Source organism: Hippopotamus amphibius, chromosome 11 (genome assembly GCF_030028045.1).
Source record: "Hippopotamus amphibius kiboko isolate mHipAmp2 chromosome 11, mHipAmp2.hap2, whole genome shotgun sequence".
NCBI classification, from domain to species: domain Eukaryota; kingdom Metazoa; phylum Chordata; class Mammalia; order Artiodactyla; family Hippopotamidae; genus Hippopotamus; species Hippopotamus amphibius.
This window is the reverse complement of record NC_080196.1, coordinates 34,684,722-34,703,299: the sequence shown is the minus strand read 5'-3', so window position 1 is coordinate 34,703,299 and position 18,578 is coordinate 34,684,722. Positions and strand designations below refer to the sequence as shown.

The 18,578-nt window shown below is 51.8% G+C and overlaps 2 protein-coding genes across 3 annotated transcripts; both read left to right on the top strand.

Moving 5' to 3' along the window:
* Positions 1 to 1,169: 1,169 nt before the first annotated feature.
* Positions 1,170 to 6,401, top strand: PTCRA (pre T cell antigen receptor alpha). Its single transcript, XM_057700224.1, has 5 exons — positions 1,170 to 1,370; positions 3,389 to 3,421; positions 3,902 to 4,222; positions 5,073 to 5,117; positions 5,747 to 6,401. The coding sequence occupies exons 1-5, from the start codon at positions 1,211 to 1,213 to the stop codon at positions 6,352 to 6,354; spliced, it is 1,167 nt and encodes a 388-aa protein (XP_057556207.1). The 5' UTR covers positions 1,170 to 1,210; the 3' UTR covers positions 6,355 to 6,401.
* Positions 6,402 to 9,645: 3,244 nt separating this feature from the next.
* Positions 9,646 to 17,744, top strand: CNPY3 (canopy FGF signaling regulator 3). 2 transcript variants are annotated; one of them, XM_057698891.1, is made up of 7 exons: positions 9,646 to 9,948; positions 13,581 to 13,704; positions 14,356 to 14,410; positions 14,488 to 14,610; positions 16,265 to 16,387; positions 16,626 to 16,743; positions 17,063 to 17,744. In XM_057698891.1, exons 1-7 carry the CDS (start codon positions 9,783 to 9,785, stop codon positions 17,281 to 17,283), a joined length of 930 nt encoding a protein of 309 aa, XP_057554874.1. In that variant the 5' UTR covers positions 9,646 to 9,782; the 3' UTR covers positions 17,284 to 17,744. The 2 variants fall into 2 exon arrangements, with proteins under 2 accessions (XP_057554874.1, XP_057554873.1); XM_057698890.1 differs by lacking the exon at positions 14,356 to 14,410 and having other exon boundaries at positions 9,649 to 9,948; positions 14,514 to 14,610.
* Positions 17,745 to 18,578: the final 834 nt, after the last annotated feature.

The window sequence follows — 18,578 nt, the reverse complement described above, 5'->3', positions numbered from 1 at the left end:
AGTTGCTCCGTGGCATGTGGGATCTTCCTGGAGCTGGGATCGAACCCGTGACCTCTGCATTGTCAGGCGGATTCTTAACAACTGCGCCACCTAGGAAGCCCAACATGATTTTAAAAGCTGCTGCATATTGGAATTCCTTGGCAGTCCAGTGGTTAGGACTCATCGCTTTCACTGCTGTGGCCTGGGTTCAATCTCTGGTCGGGGAACTAAGATCCCTGCAAGCTGTGAGGTGTGGGGGAAAAAAAAAGCTGCTGCATCATATTTACTAATATAAACACACCAAACATTAGTTCATTTATCTCTTCTCCAAACATTGAACATTAGGTAGTTTCCAATTTCTCTCTTTGTTTTGTTTTGTGCTATTTGTTGGTTTTTGGGTTTTTTGGCCCCATGGCTTGTGGGATCTTAGTTCCCCAATCAGGGATTGAACCCAGACCTTTGGCAGTGAGAGCTCGGAGTCCTAACCACTGGACTGCCAGGGAATTCCCTCTCTTGGTTTTTTAATACAATACTTCAAAGAACATTTCTGTGCACAAATCTTTGTCTTATAATGATTGAATCTCTTGTTCCATTAGGGTATATATTTAGATGCGAAGTTTCAGGGTCAAAATGACAGCTACAGCTAAAAGTTAGTGGAGTCACTGAAAATGGCATTTATAAAAGTCTATCTTTAAAAGGGGGCTTAATGCGATGGAGCAGGGAGTATATGGGAAATCACTTTTGCTATTAACCTGAAACTGCTCTTAAAAATAAATTCTACTTAAAAGGGTTGTAACTACATGGAAATAAGTTTATTGGGCTTTTTGCCTATAGTAAGGCCAGCCATCAGAAAACAGTTCAAGCCCTGGCTCTGCCACCTGCCAGCTGTGTGGCCTTGGACAGGTCACTCAATCTCTCCGAGCCTCTGTTGCTTCACCTCTGAAATGGAACTCACAGTAATTGGGTGGATGGAAAGAATTGCTGTATGTTAAGCCCCTGACACACTGTTAAGGGCTCTGGATCCTCTAGATGACAGGGGCAGTGTCTGGGGAATGGCTTTGCACACTGTGAAGGGCTCTTCACCATGGGAGGGGGTGTGGCATCTGGCTCCTGGTGTGGGAGTGGCACTCTGAGTTCCCTGGACCCGTGAGAGAAGGCTGAGTTTGGGGGCCAGGGTGGGTGTGGGGGGGCCCCTCACCAGGGGAAACGGCTCCGTGGTGGAGCAGCTGAGATGCAGCTGGGCCTGTGGCCTGCGAGGCGGTCTTGTGGCTGCCTCTTCCCCCAACCCACACGCCAGGTCTGCAGCTGGGTCCTGCCTCCTCTCAGGTGGGCCATGGCCGGGACTTGGCTGCTGCTTCTCCTGGCCCTCGGGTGTCCAGCCCTGCCCACAGGTGAGCCCCTTCCCTACATCCCTCTCTGTGCCCCTTTGGTCTGTCCAAGCCCACTCCCTCACTCTGGGTGTCCATGAGTGTGGGAGGGATGCAGGGCGGTAGGACAGAGGTATTTGGGGTCCCCCTGGGAGGGTCTCACCAGAAGCCCATCATCACCAGAAGCTCTTCCCCAGCTACTCTACCTCCCAGCTACCTTGCTCTGGGGCCCCCAAGTCTTGCTCGCCTGGAGTCTGCAGTGTTGGGAGGGAGGGTGCTCATATCTCAGAGCAAGCTGGACAGGTGTGCATGATGGGTGTGGGGGGGGTAGCCTGGCTGTGTTACGCTATACGGGGTGATGGGACACAGGCAACATGGTAAGGTCCCTCCCTCCTTCCTGTCCAGTCTCCTGTCCTCGGGGTGTCGCATGTTCACTCCCAGCTCCCCCTACCAATGGGCTCTCAGAAGTCTCAAGGCCTCAGTGACTTCCCAGGTGTATTGACCCTTGAACCCCACTCCCACCCCAGTCCTCTACAGATCAAGGCTGGAGACAAAGGACTCAAATTTTGAGAATTCCAGTTTCATCCATAAGCACATGCATGTTCACCTGTGTGTGTGGGGGGGGAGGGTCCTTGACCTTTGAGTCAGGGTACCTCCTTGTCACCAGCTCTCCCTCACTAGGGAGATAAAGCATACCCAAATGGAGCAGGGAGAGCCCGTGGCGGGAGGCCTGAGCTCTAGGAAGGAAGCAGCTAGGGTGAAGAGGAGCAATCTTGGGAGGCCTCATGGAGGAGGCAGACACTGAACTCAGTCAGGGGAGTGTGTCTCTCTCTACAGCTGAAAAGGCTCAGGAGGTTGAGGGTCCTGTAGCTCACTGCCAGCCTTCTCTCCTCCCTTTGTGTATGGTGCCTTATTAACATTAGTATTGGCGATACTTATCGGCCAAGGTGTTTTATATTCATGATTTTTATTCTTCACAGCAATTTTACTGGGCTGGTGTTATTAACCCCATTATATCAATGGGACAATTAAGACTCAGTAAATTGGGACTTCCTTGGTGGTTCAGTGGTTAAGACTCCGTGCTCCCAATCCAGGGGGCCAGGGTTTGATCCCTGGTCAGGGAATTAGATCCCAGGTGCCTCAATTAAAAGATTTCGCATGTGGCAATGAAGATCCCACATGCTGCAACTAAGACCCAGTACAGCCAAATACATAAATAAATATTTTTTAAAAAAGATTACTATTAATTATAAAAAAAAAAAAAGACTCAGTAAATTTAAGCGGATGAGTCAGGAGTCAAACCAACTCTGTTTGAGACCATGTTCCAGGCTTGGTCCATTGAATGTAGGAAAATCTTAGTCATCCTTCCAAGTGGGGTGGTCTGTGGGATCTGGAGTCACAGAGGTCTGAATCCAAATCCTGAGGGGCTACTTACCATCCACCTGCTTCTAGGTCAGTTATTTGACCTTCAAGAAATCTTTTGTGAGCACCCCTTACCTCTAAGTCCCCACAAGATTCTCTGGCACCCCTCCCTGAATCCTGTGGCATGTTTTTATTTGGCTGTACTTAACTCATGGTGCAAATTTGTTTGTAGGTTTTAACTTCTGAGATTTTATTTATATGAAAAGATATCCAATTATTCAAAAATAACATTTTGTTATATATTAAATGAGTCATCTTTACTGAAAAGGATGTTTGTGGAAATTCAGGACTATTCTGAAAAATTTAGGATAAATGTTTGCAGTACCCACGTGACTTTTTTAAAAAATTATAAAATAATAGACATATACTCTAAATGGATGAATTGTATGGTAGGTGTTATATATACACAAAGCTGTTTAAAAATGTTACACATTTACAGAAAAATACCCCTGAGAATAATACAACAAACACCCATGCATACTTTACTCAGATTAGCAAATGGTTAAAATGTTGCCATATTTGAATCAGTTTTCTTTTTTAGAAGAAACAAAATGATACAGGTACATTTGAGGTCCCTTTTGATCTTATTCCAGATCCTATTTCCTTCCCTTCCTCCCCAGAGGTAACCACTCTCCTGAGGCTGGCACAGCAAGGTACTATAAATATTTGTTTGCATCTGCTGTCTTTCTCATGGGACTGAGATCACTGAGAGCAGGGACAATATTTTAATTAATGTTGTATCCCCAGATACAACATTATCTGGCACAGAGAGATTCAGGTATGATAAATAGGTGATGGAAGGATGGATGGAGGAATGGAAAGATGGATAAATGGATGGATGGATGGATGGATGGATGGACATACAGGTGAAAAGTAGAGAGAAGAGATGTAGGGAAGATGGATGATGGAAGAAAGGATGGATGAATACATGGGCGAATGAAAGGATGGAGGGAAGGAAGGTGGGTAGATAGGAAAATGCAAGGAGAGAGGGATGGGTGAGTGAGTAGAAGGATAGATTGATGGTTGGTGGAAGGATAGATGGAAGGAGAGAAATCCAGATGGAAGGATATGAGATGCTGACCTGGGAGGGCACGGACAGATCTAGCTCCCTACAAGTGTGTGCTCTCTTTCAGGTGTGGGCAGCACACCCTTCCCCTCTCTGGCCCCACCAATCACACTGCTGGTGGATGGGAAGCAGCAGACGCTGGTGATCTGCCTGGTCCTGGATGTTGCACCCCCTGGCCTCGAGAGTCCCATCTGGTTCTCAGCTGGCAATGGCAGCTCACTGGATGCCTTCACCTATGGCCCTTCCCCAGCAGCGGATGGCACCTGGACTAGCTTGGCTCAGCTCTCCCTGCCCTCTGAGGAGCTGGCAGCCTGGGAGACCTTGGTCTGCCACACTGGGCCTGGGACTGGGGACCACAGCCAGAGCACACAGCCTCTACAGCTGTCAGGTGGGGACAGAGCCTGGGCCCCTGTGGTTGCTCCCTGCCCCTTTCACACACCCTGAAACCAGGATATGGTGGGAGGGAGGGCACAATCCAGGTCATGGGGGCACGAAGGGCATCCAAGTGCCAACCATCTAGGTGAGGTAATGCCTGGGGTCAAACGAGGGTGCCCTCAAGGCCCTGAGTTCTGGGATTTGAAACTGTGATATCTCATTCAAATCCAGGCTCTGATGCATGACTTTCAAGAAGTAATAATGTCTCCTCCCTTCTAGGTTAATATCTTTCTATGTATACCCAGGACTAATTATCTATAACACCTTTAATATGACACCCTATTAGAACCAAACAATAATTAAATAGTAAATTGCTATCACTTATTGTTTACTCTGTGCCGGGCACTATTGTAAACACTTTACACTTAAGAAGTAGGTTATATTATTCTCCTCATTTTACAGGCACAGAAAGGTTAAGTCACATGTCCAAAGCCAGCTATTATTATTATTGACCAGACGATTTACTTCCTCTTTTTGAATTATGTTAGTTTTCTCATCCTCCAAATAGGAATGTTTGTTGAATAAACGTCTTGCCTTCCAAAGAAGGCTGCTAAGAAAATTGATACTTTGTCTAAAAGCGCTGAGGTATCTCTGGGGCACAGAACAGCGGACAGCCAGGAGAGAGGGAGATCTGGGCCCCTCAGAGGACTTGCCACAGACAGGCCCAGGGTTCCTACTACTGGTTCTTTTGTCCATTTATCTAACACACCATAAAGAGCTGCCCTGAGCAGGGCCAGGGCATAGCACTGGGGTGGAGGGCATAGCACATCCCAAGGACTCACTCCCCTCTCCTTGGCTGGCAGGAGAGGCTTCCTCAGCCAGGACCTGCCTCTGGGAGCCTCTCAGGGGTAAGTACTGGGAACCAGGACCTCAGGCCCTGTTGGGCTCTGGCCTGATGAGTCTCCTCGGGGATTGGTGGGTGTCCCTTCAAGAAGCTTCCTTGCTGGGTTGGGGCACTGGCTAGCCTGGGCCTCTGTCTCCCCCTGGGTCGGATGTGGATGGATCCTCTGACCCCAGCATAATTACTAGACACCAGGTGAGAAGCGCAGGTGAGAGCTAGCAGAAAGCTCCTTGCAGCTCTCCTCCGGCAGCCCAGAGGGATGGTCTCAGCGTCAGAGCCCTGGGAGAGTCTTGGGAGTCGAGGGAGCCTTGGGAGACTGGGTAGAGGAAAGTCCCACCACCCCCTGGACAATGAGTCCTGAGCCAGATTCTACTTCCCGACCAAATAGAGAAACTTGAGCTGGTGACACTCCTTCGCATCCGATGCTACTTCCTGCCTGGCCCGCATCCCCTTGGTTGTTGGGGAATAAAATAAACTGAAGGCTTGGGAGGTGTTTGTTGCTATCGCCAGTCAGAGCTGAGGTTTGACACCAGGAAGGACGTCCCCTGGGTTCCCGCTCCTCTGGTGAACATTCTCCCGCGCGTGGGGGCTGAGCGCCGGCCTCCAGCCCGCTCACCGGCTCCTTCTCTCCCGCAGGGACGCGGGGCCAGGAGCTGCGGCTCGGGGCTCTGCGGCTGCTGCTCTTCAAGCTGCTACTCTTGGACGTGCTCCTGACCTGCAGCCGCCTCCGCTTCCCGCCCGCCGCTCGGGGGGACCCGGTGCGGGCGCCTCGCCCTGGGGACCCCCGGCTCCTCCCGCCCTCCGCGGCCCCGCGGGCGGACCGCCTTCTCCCGCATCCTCCGCCACCGGGAGGATCGAATACAACCCCCACCGACCAGATCCGCCGCAGTGATGGGGGGACCGCAGGCGGAGGGCTCAGCCTGTCCGCCCGGCAGGCGCTGCAGCCCCCGGATGGCCGCGCGGTTCACGCTCGCCACCCGGGTCGGGATCCCAGGAGCCCAGTCTGGGAGCAGGGGCCGCTGGTGCTCAGGGCCTGCTGCTCGGGACCTGCCCTCAGTATTCCAGCCTCAAGACTTGGAGCATTACTCTGTGATCTTCCTCCTCCAGCTGACCCGAGCTTCCCTGGGGGCGAGGCTCGGTCTCCCCCTCAGACTGAAGGCTTTCTGAGGGAAAAGGCTTTGTCTCTCCCATCAGACTGGAAGCCCCTTGAACACGGTAACCGACCCAGACACTGGGATGTTTGAAGTGCGGATACCTGAGAACAATTAAAGGAGAACTTATATGACACAAGTAAATGAAAAATATTTTAACTCATGTCTGCTCTGGGAGGGCGGAAATTGGCAGATTTACAGGAGGCAGAAATCTGGGAAGGCTTCTTGAGGGTGAGAGCCTAGGAATTGCAGAGTGGGGCTGGGGGTTGGGGAGGATGCGGTCCCACCTCTGTCTCCCTTCCCTATCACCAGGTATGGGTCAAGGCCCCTTCTCTGTCTCCTCACCCTGGCCCAACCTCTCTGAGAGGTCAGGGCAAGGAGCCCAGGAACCCAGGAAGATGGGGTGCTGGGCCTGATGTGAAGTCTTGTACAGACTCGACTCCACCGAAGAGAATACGGCCAGGATTCCAGAGTAACAAGATCACATCCAATGCCAAAAGCACAGATAGTAATTCCAAATTCACACATTATTAATCAGTTAAGGGTCATTATTCATTTGACAAATATTTACTGAGCATCAACTCTGAGCCAGGCACTAAAGAGGATTTTGTTTCATTTTGTTTTGTTTCCTAAAGAGGGTTCTTGCACTGACAGACTATGAGGCTCCCACGATGGAGTGTAACCTGTGTGTGCTGTTAGTCCAGCTCTTGCAGGAAATCCAGCCTTTCCCAGGGTTTCCTCTCCAGTAATCACCCTAAGGATCTCTGGGTGCTTCTATGTGACTCCAGATATCCCCTGGGGCAGCACAGGACAGTTCCCTGGAACCCCCCCCCACACACACACACACACGGCATCAGTGACACTCCCAGCTTCCTGGAGCCTCTGTGTCCTCTCAGCTGCTGCTCCATGAAAACCCTCACCTGACCTCCACTATTCATCTCTCACCAGCCTGTAAGGAGATTCTCCCACCTCTTTTTTGGATTCTTCAGGGAGGGAGAGTGCATTGATCCTTCTGGGGAGCAATCTGTCTACCATCCCCACAGGGCCTGCTCCTTCCCTAACACACAGGCTGAGGAAGGGGTAGGCTGGGTGGGGGTGGGGGCATAGCTAGCCATAATCTCAGACTTCCTTCAGCCACTGTCCTTTCCCAGCTCTCAGCCCAAATGGTGAGTCCAAGGCTCCTGCCAAACTAATTTGTGTCTCAGTAAATGTCCTCTCAGAGGCCCTTCTGTTTATTCTGGAAGCAGGCTTCCCTTAGCTTCAGCACTCCTCCCCATCTTGCCCCCCTTCCCCCAATCCTGCCCTGCCCCAGACTCTGAATCCCCACTGTGACTGGCTGAACATTATTTCCCAGGAGCACTCCTGGCCTGACTCTGAGCCTCCCTAAGTCTTACGAAGCCTAGAGAGCATGGAGGACTTCAGGATGGTGTCCTGATCCTCTACACTGTGGAATTCTCCATACCACAGCTCCTGCCTAGCCAAAGTGCCTTGTCACCCACACAGCTGTTTTGAGCAAGAAGCTAAGATCAGGAAATGAGAAGTCAATGGGCTGAGCATCAGTCCTTTGAAGTCTTTATAAAATATCATAAACATCCAACCTCTAGGAAGGAAACATGAGGCACCAGGATACAGGGATTTATGGACAAAAATGGAATTTGCAGGGATGTCCCCGGTGGTGCAGTGGTTAAGAATCTGCTTGCCAATGCAGGGGACACGGGTTCCAGCCCTGGTCTGGGAAGATCCCACATGCCGTGGAGTAACTAAGCCTGTGTGCCACAACTAGTGAGCCTATGCTCTAGAACCTGCGAGCCACAACTACTGAAGCCCTTGCGCCTAGAGCCCATGCTCTGCAACAAGAGAAGCCACTGCCACAAGAAGCCCACGCACCACAACTAAGAGTAGCCCCCACTTGCAGCAACTAGAGAAAGCCTGTGTGCAGCAACAAAGACCCAACACAGCCAATAAATAAATAAATAAGAATCACTAATGCTGTCCTTAAAAAAAAAAAAAAGGAATTTGCAGACAACCTCCCAGAGAAGCAGCCTTGGTCTGTGTGTATCCACAGAACACTGAGCTCAGGGGCAGCCTGAAGCAGCCCCAAAGACCCAGACAGTTGACAAAGGACAAGGGGGTTTCATTGAACAACTCCTTGTGCCAGACACCCTTTTGCCAGGGAGTTGGAAGGGAAATACAATTGTTCATCAGCCAAGTCCCTGCCTGGTGGGAGCTCAGAATCCAAAGAAATAAACAATAGACCAGAAAAGGGAGTGAGATTACACACTAAAAAGAAAATTGGGGGGTGAGGGGGAGTGGGATGAATTGGGAGATTGGGATTGACATATATACATTAATATGTATAAAAGAGATGACTAAAAAAAGAAAATCAATGCATGAACATTTTCCCAATCTGCTCAATAAGCTTTAATTCTATTAACCCGTTTGAACTTCCCAGGAACAGGCAAGCCTTGAACAGCAGCTAGGAGGATCACTTGTCATCATACAGATAAAAACTTAGGCTCAGGGACTTCCTTGTTGGCGCAGTGGTTAAGAATCTACCTGCCAATACAGGGGACATGGGTTCGATCCCTGGTCCAGAAAGATCCCACAGGCCGCAGAGCAGCTAAACCTGGGCACCCCAACTACTGAGCCTGTGCTCTAGAGCCCACGAACCACAACTACTGAGCCAGTGTGCCACAACTACTAAAGGCCGCGCGCCTAGAGCCAATGCTCCGAAAGAAAAGAAGCCACTGTAATCAGAAGCCTGAGCACCCCAATGAAAAGCAGCCCACCCTCACTGCAACCAGAGAAAACCCAACGCAGCCCAAAATAAATAAATTTATTTTTTAAAAAACTGAGGCTCAGAGAGTAAATGATTTGTTCTAGTTCTCACTGGGACAAATCTAGGGTTACTGGGCACTAAGAAAGATGCTCGAAGGCTGAGGACTCTTTGAATGGTCCAGGTCTCATCCACAGTGCCTACTAGAGTGGCAATTACAACAATAACGACAGCAATAATAATAATAAAATGTAAAAACAGATACTCAGTAAGGGCTGGCTGCATTATGACCCCAGGCGGGAAGTGACGTTCAAGTAGGCGGAGAAGGCAGTGAAGACTGTCTTTCCCACACCTTTCCGGACCAGAGCGCTGCTTCCTCTGCCCTAGCCCGGGGCCTCCAGCCCCTCCCAGAGCCTCTGTTAGGGGGTGGGAAAAGATGTTGCCATAGGTCACTGAGGATACCATCCGCTCTCTCATTGGCCGAGGCCGAAAAAGATCGTCCTCTCATTCGCTAGAAGGCAAACCCCGAAAAGCTCATTGGCTGACTAGTCCGCGGGCCTCCGTCTGCTCTGGGGGCGGGCCGAGGCGACCGGCGGTGGGGGGGGGAGAGCGGGCGGGGGGCTCGCCGTTGCCCTGGTTACGTCGAGGCACGTGTGCAGTCCCGGAAGCGGCTCAGGGAAGCTGCCCAGCGCGCGCAGCCGGAGGAAGCACAGCCAGGTCCGCGCGCGTCGGGTCCGGCTGGGCCATGGAGCCGCTACGTGAGCCAGCGTCCGGGTCCCTGCCCGGACCCCGCTGTCTCCTGCTTCTCCCCCTGCTATTGCTGCTGCTGCTACTGCCGACCCCGGAGTTGGGTCCGAGGCAGGCGCGAGCCGAGGAGACCGACTGGGTTCGACTGCCCAGCAAATGCGAAGGTGAGGGGGCGGGGCCCGTGGGGTGTACCTACTGGGGGGCGGGGCTTGCGGAGAAGGGTCGGGGGATGGGAGGTCCTGGGCTCTTGAGCGGGTCTCCACTCCCTGAACCTACTATGTGCCTGGCACTGTGCTGGACGCTGGGGACACAGGGGCGGGCGAGAGACCAGGTCTCGGTGCACCTGGAGTTCAGAAATCGGTGAAAACAAGCAGTAATAACCGTGATAGAGGAGGCACGGGGCTTTCGGGGCTGGATGAGGAGCATCTAAATCCAGCCCAGAGATGGCGGGGAAAGGTTTCGTCCAGGAAGCCCTGAACTGATTAGCCGGGTGAAGAGAAGTGAAGCCGCAGATGCAGAGGCCTGCAAGCAAAGGACGAGTTTGAGGAACTGAAAAGATCCGTATGACTGGTCTTGGGGGAGGAAGAGCTGGAGACGCTCCCCTTGTGCCCTCACCGCAACCTACTTTGTGTCATTGGCCGTCTCCCCCACTAGCTGTGAGCTCCTTGAGGGCAGGAACCTTGTGTAAGAAAGCTATTCGCACAGTGCTTCGCAGGCACCTAGTAACTGTGTTTGGAATAAGTATGAATGAATGAGGGGGGCGGGGCGGGCGCTGTGGATGTGTGTGGAGGAAGGAGGAGGGTCCGAGGCCTAAGGGGTCACTTTAGAGAAGAGAGCCTGGGGGAACTTGGCGAAGGAGGAAGATTTTAGGAATAAGGGAAAATAGTGAATCCCAAAGACCTTCCAAGGTGGAGGTGTGGCACTTGACGGGGGTGGGGGGTGGGGGGGAGAAGGGCACCAGCACACAAACCGGCAGTCCAGGACTGGGAGGGCCTACCTTTTTTTCCCCTCCCCTCCATTTCTGTTTCCTCCTTAGGCCTTTACAGCCAGCCACTCCCTCCTTCTCACCTCCCTAACCCCAGCCCCTCACCCCCGAAAGTTGGCTATAAATCTTTGCATCCTCATTCAAAGCCGACAGCCGGCCGGATGTTCCCTAAGCACTGGGAAGTGGGGGTGGTTTGGGAGGCATAATCCTTTCGTTTGAGAGATTAAAGGTGAGATGCTTCAGAGATGAACTGACCTCACTGGCCGGCCTCCCAATATGGATTCTGGCCTCTACTTTCTCCCTCACTCCCTTGAATAGACAGTCAGAGGGTTATGATGCCTTCCTTTCACTCTTCTTTTAGTCATAGCCAACATCCTTTGGGGGTTTCACTTCCCCTTCTCATTTTCTATCTATTCTAATAGCAAAGAGCCCTTACTGTTTCTCTTATTATTCTCATAGCCTAAGAAGCTCACATTTCTTTTCCTTAGGAGATTCCTAAAAGCATAGAGCTGGCAAAGATCTTATTTTATTTATTTAAAATATTTATGTATTTATTTATTTGGCTGCACCAGGTCTTAGTTGCAGCACACAGGATCTTTAGTTGCAGCATGTGAACTCTTAGTTGTGACATGTGGGGTCTAGTTCCCTGACCAGGTATCGAACCCAGGCCCCCTGCATTGGAAGCACAGAGTCTTAGCCACTGGACCACCAGGGAAGTCCCTTGCAAAGATCTTTAGATCATTCTAGTCCAACCTGATTTCGTAGGTAATTAAAGAATAATTTAAAAGGGATTTTCAGTCAAAGGATGGCTTGGCAAACTCCAACCCTTAGGCTCCTCTTAATAGTGTATATTTACTTTTACTTATCACTGTGACACCTTTATTATTAAATGCTGACGGTCTGGCCCACAAAGCCTGCCTCCTGGCTCAGTAGCCTGAGTGGAAGAGGCTTTGGCATAGGGGAAGGGAGAAGCTGCCGAGAAAAAAGTGGATGGATCTCCATGAGGATCTGGGGTCTGTGCCATGAGTCTCCTCTAAGTCTGGTTCTGGGTGGGGTCCCCAGAGAGGGTCTTGAAAAGATAAGATTTGGAAGAGTTGGGAAGCAAGGTTGTAATTGGTGGGTATAAGAGAGATGGGTTGATGGGTTCCAGCCCCCAGGGCCTGGCATACTACATGTTGAGGGCATGGGAGAGGGGGGTGTAGGAGCCAGAAAAATGATGAGCTTGCATAGAGTACAAGACAGAAGAGGGGAGGGAGCCCAGGTGGTCCTGGACGGAGAGCCAGGGAGGTGAGACACCCTCAATTCATTGCAGACTCTGAGATCACTGGCTTACATTTTGGAATTTTTCATGTGTTCCAAGTTCTCTAAACCATCTATTAATGCATATGTTATAAAATTTCACCAAGCAAGCCTTCAGGGGATTTATTTGTTTTGGTGGTAAGTTTGTTCTCTACCCAGCTCTGCTGTTGGTGTTATAACAAGGCTGATGGCATTTAGCCCACAGACCATGTTCTATTTGAAGACATCAGAAGCCGCTCGAGCACAAGCACAGTCTCTCTGAGCAATATTTATCAAGTATCCAACACATACAAAGTCCAAGACTAGAGGAACAAAGAAAAAAATCCAGTACGTGATTCTCATTTTGGGTGCCCTTGTGGTCTAATTAGAGAGACACAGGAGATGATGGAGGCCTTTAGTGAGAGCATGGATCCTGCAGAGTCAGAATGAAATCCAGAGCCGGTGGGATTCTTGCAGAATGGTTTCCTGGGGGAGGAGGCTTTTAAAGTGAGATTGGGAGAATGGACAGAGAAGCCCAGAAGGTTCTAGAGGGCATCACACACTTTCCTAAGGCCCCAGGCACTGCACACTTTCAGTGGTAGCACTCCTTATGCAATGGTAGTTATTTGTTTACACTTCTTTCTGCTCCATTAGACTGAGTATCTGGAAGGGAGGGATCTTGTTTTCGTTTCTGTGTCCCCAGGCAGTGCCTGACACATCGGAGTTGCTTAATAACTATTTGAGGAAGAGTAAGAGGAAATGAGCAAATAAATGTACAAAGAACAGCAGAAATAGGCCTGTGGGGCGAATGGAGCAAATTAACTTGGTAGGAATAGAGAGCTGGTGTTGGAACAACACATGAAATCAAGAAATAAAACAGCCATAAAAGACATTTCGGGAACACTTGGGGAAATTTGAATGTGGACTGAGTATTAGATGATGTTGGAATTGTTGTTAATCTTCCGAGTATGGTAATTTTCTGGTTAGGTGGGAGAAGGTCCTTGTTCTCAGGAGATGCATGATGACTTGTTTAGGAGTGGAGATCATGATGTCTGCAACTCACTTTCAAAATGGTTTAGCAAAAACTGTGTGTATATTGTTGAAATCTATTATTATCACATTGCTTTATATGATATATTGGCGAGAGAATGTGGTAAATCACTAACAACTATTGACTGTGAGTGGAAGGTATATAGTTATTCATTGTATTATTTCAGCTTTTCAGCCTTTCTGTGTGGAAAGTTTGAAAAGTTCGAAGTTTTTTTAAGTAAAATAAATGATTGTGGGGGGTGGGGGGCAGGAAGGAGTCAGTAGGATAAGGGCCAAGAGTGGACAGGAGGCAGTGGATCTCGGAGCCCACTTTCACCCACTGAACTCCACTTGGTGGTCTGGTGCTGACTCCTTTCTCTGCCCCAAGCATTGACTCAACCCAGTCCAGGAGAGGCATCCACTTGGGGTCTGTTTTGCTGGGAGCCAGCCCCTGTCAAATACTCAGATGCACTCAGTAGGCTGTGCTGTGTCTCCTTCCCCCAGTGTGTAAATATGTCGCCGTGGAGCTGAAGTCAGCCTTTGAGGAAACTGGCAAGACCAAGGAGGTGATTGACACGGGCTATGGCATCCTGGACCGGAAGGCATCCGGAGTCAAATACACCAAGTCGTAAGTGAAGGTGGGGAGGGGGCACTAGCCCGGCCTGCTTTGTTCCTTGAGGCCTCAGCAGCTTGAAGTTCCCTTCTCCCTTCTGGCTAGGCAGCCCCACTGAACGGAGGCAGCTCTAACTGAGACCCAAGTTTGCCCACTGGTTCTATCCTGAACTAATTGTGTGGCCTTCATAAATCCCTGAATGCCTCTGGGATTCACATTCCTCATCTGTAAAAGCACGACTGTTGGACCTTGTCAGTGATTCCCAGGCTCTTGGATTTTTATGGACCAATTTTTTAAAATATAGGATTACTGGGGCTATCCCTGGCGGTCCAGTGGTTAGGACTGGGTGCTTTCACTGCCGTGGCCCGGGTTCAATCCCTGTTCATGGAACTAAGAATTCCGCCAGTTGCACAGCGTGGCCAAAGAAAAGAAAATAGGATTACCAACTTTTTGCCAAGTATAAATATTAAAAGCAAATCAAAAAACACTTCCATCAACTATGATCATCCTTTCAAAACAAAACGATATCTTAACATCAACTTTAATACCTTTTGCTTTATTTTTTTTTAATCTACTGAATCATTTAGCTTTATTAGAAAACAACAACAGAAAAAACTTCCTTCCCATAGAGCTGTTAAAATTGTGTCTCTCTGGTCTGTGTTCCAGCATTTCAGAGCCCCCCCAGATGACCTATCTTCCTTCCAGCTCTGCCTTCCCGTTGGTGAGATGTGCAGGTGTTGGGGTAGCAGGGCTGGAGGGACGGACCACTCACCCACTGGGGTGAGGAGGGGAACTGAGGCCCTCTTGTGCTGCTGTCTCGGCAGGGACTTACGGTTAATCGAAGTCACTGAGACCATTTGCAAGCGACTCCTGGACTACAGCCTGCACAAGGAGAGGACCGGCAGCAACCGATTTGCCAAGGTTGGGTTTGTGTTTACCCTTCACCCCCACCAGGGTCGGGCTGCCTGTCTAAGTGTGTCTGCTGGTCTGGGTGCCACTGGAAGATCATGTCCTGGGAGCTTCCCTCCCTGGCCTCTCCCCATTCTTCATCCATTACTGTTCGCACCCCTTTCCTCCCGAGCAGCCTGACCTTTCCGTGGCAGTGGGCACATTCCTGATGGTCTGGGCCTGCCCTTTGGGGTCCTCCCTCAGCCTCAGACACATGCTCCTGGGTGGCAGCCCCTTCGGGGGCCTAAGCACTTGTACAGGGAGAACTCAGGATGTGCTGAATTGTGGGGGGTTAGAGGAGATGTCAGAAGACTCATGGGGAGGGCGTGACTTCCATGTTCCTCCTCTGGACCTAACCTGACCTCCGTCATGGTGCTTTTGTGACACGTATGGTACTTACTGTGTACCTATATGCTTCTCTCCCCGTAAAAGGAGCTTTCTTGCAACAAGGCCCATGTTTCTTTGTCTCTGCATCTTCCATGCCTGGTAGGAGAGCGCCTCCCACATTTCTCCACCTAAGTACTCTTCTAGCAAAGGAGATCTATCAGAAATCTCTGGGAAACTGAGAGGAATAGTTTCAAGCCACAGAAGTCTTAGGTTTTATCTTTATAATTTGTATTAATGTTGTACTTGGTAAAAAATCCATGTTTACTTTTCTATTTTTATTTTATTTTATTTATTTATTTATTAGGCTGTGTCGGGTCTTAGTTGCGGCATGTGGGATCTAGTTCCCTGACCAGAGATTGAACCCAGCTCCCCTGCACTGGGAGCTCGGAGTCTTAGCCACTGGACCACCAGGGAAGTTCCCCACGTTTACTTTTAATGTAAAAATGTTTAAAGTTATTTTCAAATAAATAAAATAATTTTCCATACCCCAAAAATTAGAACCATCCTAACCATTCGCCAGTAGGATAGTGGTTAAATAAATTAATATGGCCATCCAGTGGGCTGTTATGCAAACTGTAAAACGAAGAATGAAGTAGCTCTTTATGAATTGAACTAAAGTCATCTCCAAAGTTTATTATTATGTAAAAAAAAGGCAAGGTGCAGAATAGTACGTACGATATATACTGCTGCTGTGTAAAAAGCGGGGGAGGAGGGGAGGATATATTTGTGTGTATATTTGCTTGTGTTCGCATGCATGAGCTCTGGAAAGAGAGGAGAAATAGTGTGCTGTCTCCGCAGAGAAGACCTAGGTGTCTGGCAGAAGTACTTTTTATACAGCCAAGAGTCCTCCCTGCCCCTTCTGTGCCTCTTCCCTGAAAGGAAAGACACAAACCGGGCAGAAGAACCCGAAGCAGGGAGTGGGCCTGGTTGTGGGGGAAGCTACAGTGAGGGGACAGAGCCAAGACCAACTTATTTCTTGGGAAAGGAGTATTTGTTCAAAGGGCCTGAGGGCAACAGCAGACCTTTTCAAAAGGAGGAGATGTCGGGAGGCAGGACAGGGCAGGTGTGGGGAGGGGTTGTGGGACGCGGGCCTCAAAGAGCGGAGGGGAAGGTGAGGACAACTTTGAGAAGCCGTAGGGGGTCCTGACTTCAGGCTGGGTCCTGGGGCCTCCAGCACCCCTGGGAGAGAAGAGGGCGGGGAGAAGGGTCTCTGCCTCTCCTGTCCTGTTGCCTCTTCCAGGGCATGTCAGAGACCTTTGAGACGCTACACAACCTGGTGCACAAAGGGGTCAAGGTGGTGATGGACATCCCCTACGAGCTATGGAACGAGACCTCTGCAGAGGTGGCCGACCTCAAGAAGCAGGTACGGGCCCCTCGGCCCTCGGAGGCGGCTGTGCCCCCCAGGGCCAGGTGGGGGTGGGTCGTCGGCCGAGGAAGGTCACCAGGAGCCGGGGGACTGTGGTCAGGTTGTCTCACCCCTCTGGCTTCAGCCTCCTCAGGGCAACCACAGCCGCTAGCCTGGCCGGTGGCGAGGCTCGGCCGGGCTCCCCTGGGAGAAGTCAATGCCGGGCTTTGCCAACCCGAGGCATTGTGGTTAACAGTGCGACGTGCTGGTGGAGGAGTTCGAGGAGGTGATCGAGGACTGGTACAGGAACCACCAGGAGGAGGACCTGACTCAGTTCCTCTGCGCCAACCACGTGTTGAAGGGCAAGGACACCAGTGAGTCTGAGGGCAGGTCGGCCCTTGGTGGTGGTGTTTGCTCCCCATCAGGGGAGGTGGGTAGGGGGAGGATGGAAGAGAAATAAGAAATGGGGGCATTGTAGCATCCATCCTCAGGGAGCTGGGTGGGACAGCGTGGGGTCAAGGCCTGGTGCCTGGTGCAGAGAACCGTGCAGATGCTCAGATGCCCCCAGACAGCCTGGGGCCACAGCGAGGCAGAGCTGGGAGCAGCTCCAGTTGCCGCCCCCGGCAGCTCTGCATGCAGTGCTCCTCACCCAGCAAACCAGTCTGTTGAGGGTGTCTCTCCTCCTCCTCTCAGGCTGCCTGGCAGAGCAGTGGTCTGGCAAGAAGGGGGACACAGCTGCCCTGGGGGGGAAGAAATCCAAGAAGAAGAGCGGCAGGGCCAAGGCCTCGGGTGGCGGCGGCGGCAGCCAGCAGAGGAAGGAGCTCGGTGGCCTCGAGGGAGACCCCAGCCCCGAGGGGGACGAGGGCATCCAGAAGGCTTCCCCCCTCACACACAGCCCCCCTGATGAGCTCTGAGCCTAACCCAGCGCTCCTGCTGACCGGTAGCCCGACCTGGGAGCTGAAGGGTCTGGGCCCCCGCTCCCGCAGACGGAGCAGCACCGGGCTTCAGCTGTGCCTGCCCGGGCTGTGTCTCTTCCTGCCACGCACGGATTCCAGCCCTTGGAGACCTCCGGACAGCTGCCGGCTGCCCGGGCCGGCCTTTTTCCTCTACCCAGTGTTCCTCTCCTGACCCAGACTTCAGGTGGGCCCTGCGATCTCAGGACTGCCCAGGACTCCAGTGTGAACTCGGGCGGGCAGATGTTGAGTGGGGGCCCCCTGGCTGGGGCTTCAGAGCCCCTCAGCCCCTCACTTGCACCAGGAAGCAAGGCTGAGGCCCCAGCTCGTCCTCTCTGCACCCACCCGCCCTGTGGACACCTTGCGCTCTGCCAGGCCCTCCCCAGGGCTCACAGAGTAAAAACCTTTCGGCCTTTTTCGTTGGGATTTCTGAGTACCCTTCAGTCCCTCAGAGGGGCCCGGAGCCCCCTGTGGCTCTTCCCTGCCCCTCACCTTCCAGCCTTGGCGGCTGAGGATGGGAAGCTCTTTCCATCCTCCCAGTATTGAGGCTGAACCTGCCGACTGTGGTGAAAGCAAGTGCAGGGAGGGCCTGGGGGTTTGGGGTGAGGGGAGGGCCTTGGGTGTGGGGTGGGGCCAGGCACAGTGCTCTGCCCCTGGCCCTTAGCTGCCTGTGGTCTCGCCGAGCCCTCCAGGCCGGGAGGGGCCTCGCTTGTGCCCTGGCACTTGGCTGCCCTCATTCTTTCCCTCCCATCCGCCGCTCCTCTCCCCCTCACCAAGGCCTTCCCGTTGGTTGTGTAAAGTGTACACCGGTGACCAGCTCCCGCCCGTCCTCTCCACCTCCGTCTGGCCCTGCATGTTGGTCTTGAACCTTGTTCCCAGATGGCCATACCTGATTACTCCATGCTTCCTGGCTGTTGTTCCCGGAGCCCGCAGGGGAGGACACCCCAGTCCCCCAGCAACAGCTAGGTACACCATGTTCTCTTGGAGCAGGGAAGGCACCGGAAGGCTGGCCTCTGGGTAGAAGGGGTGGGAGGCTCAGGCGCCGCCCTGTGTGTCCTGAGGGCAGAGATCGGTGGTGGTGGCGGCAGAAGCAATAGTGATGACAGCTGCGTGTAGTCAGTGCTTTAACCCTACAGCTCGCTTGCGTGGATCATTTTGTAGAAGAAACAGAGGCTCAAGACAAGGGATGCCCTGAAGTCCTGTTGGCAGTGGCACAGCTGCATTGCAGACTCTGGCTTTGAGACCCCAGTCCACTG

What these genes read in the sequence shown, in the direction of transcription:
- CNPY3 (XM_057698891.1), top strand. Translation starts at nt 9,783, where the DNA reads ATGGAGCCGCTACGTGAGCCAGCGTCCGGGTCCCTGCCCGGACCCCGC. An exon ending in ACTGCCCAGCAAATGCGAAG is followed by an intron (nt 9,949 to 13,580) that starts GTGAGGGGGCGG and finishes TCCTTCCCCCAG; the next exon opens with TGTGTAAATATGTCGCCGTG. An exon ending in TGGCCGACCTCAAGAAGCAG is followed by an intron (nt 16,388 to 16,625) that starts GTACGGGCCCCT and finishes TGTGGTTAACAG; the next exon opens with TGCGACGTGCTGGTGGAGGA.
- PTCRA (XM_057700224.1), top strand. Translation starts at nt 1,211, where the DNA reads ATGCAGCTGGGCCTGTGGCCTGCGAGGCGGTCTTGTGGCTGCCTCTTC. An exon ending in GTGTCCAGCCCTGCCCACAG is followed by an intron (nt 1,371 to 3,388) that starts GTGAGCCCCTTC and finishes CTTCCTCCCCAG; the next exon opens with AGGTAACCACTCTCCTGAGG. An exon ending in CCTGAGGCTGGCACAGCAAG is followed by an intron (nt 3,422 to 3,901) that starts GTACTATAAATA and finishes GCTCTCTTTCAG; the next exon opens with GTGTGGGCAGCACACCCTTC.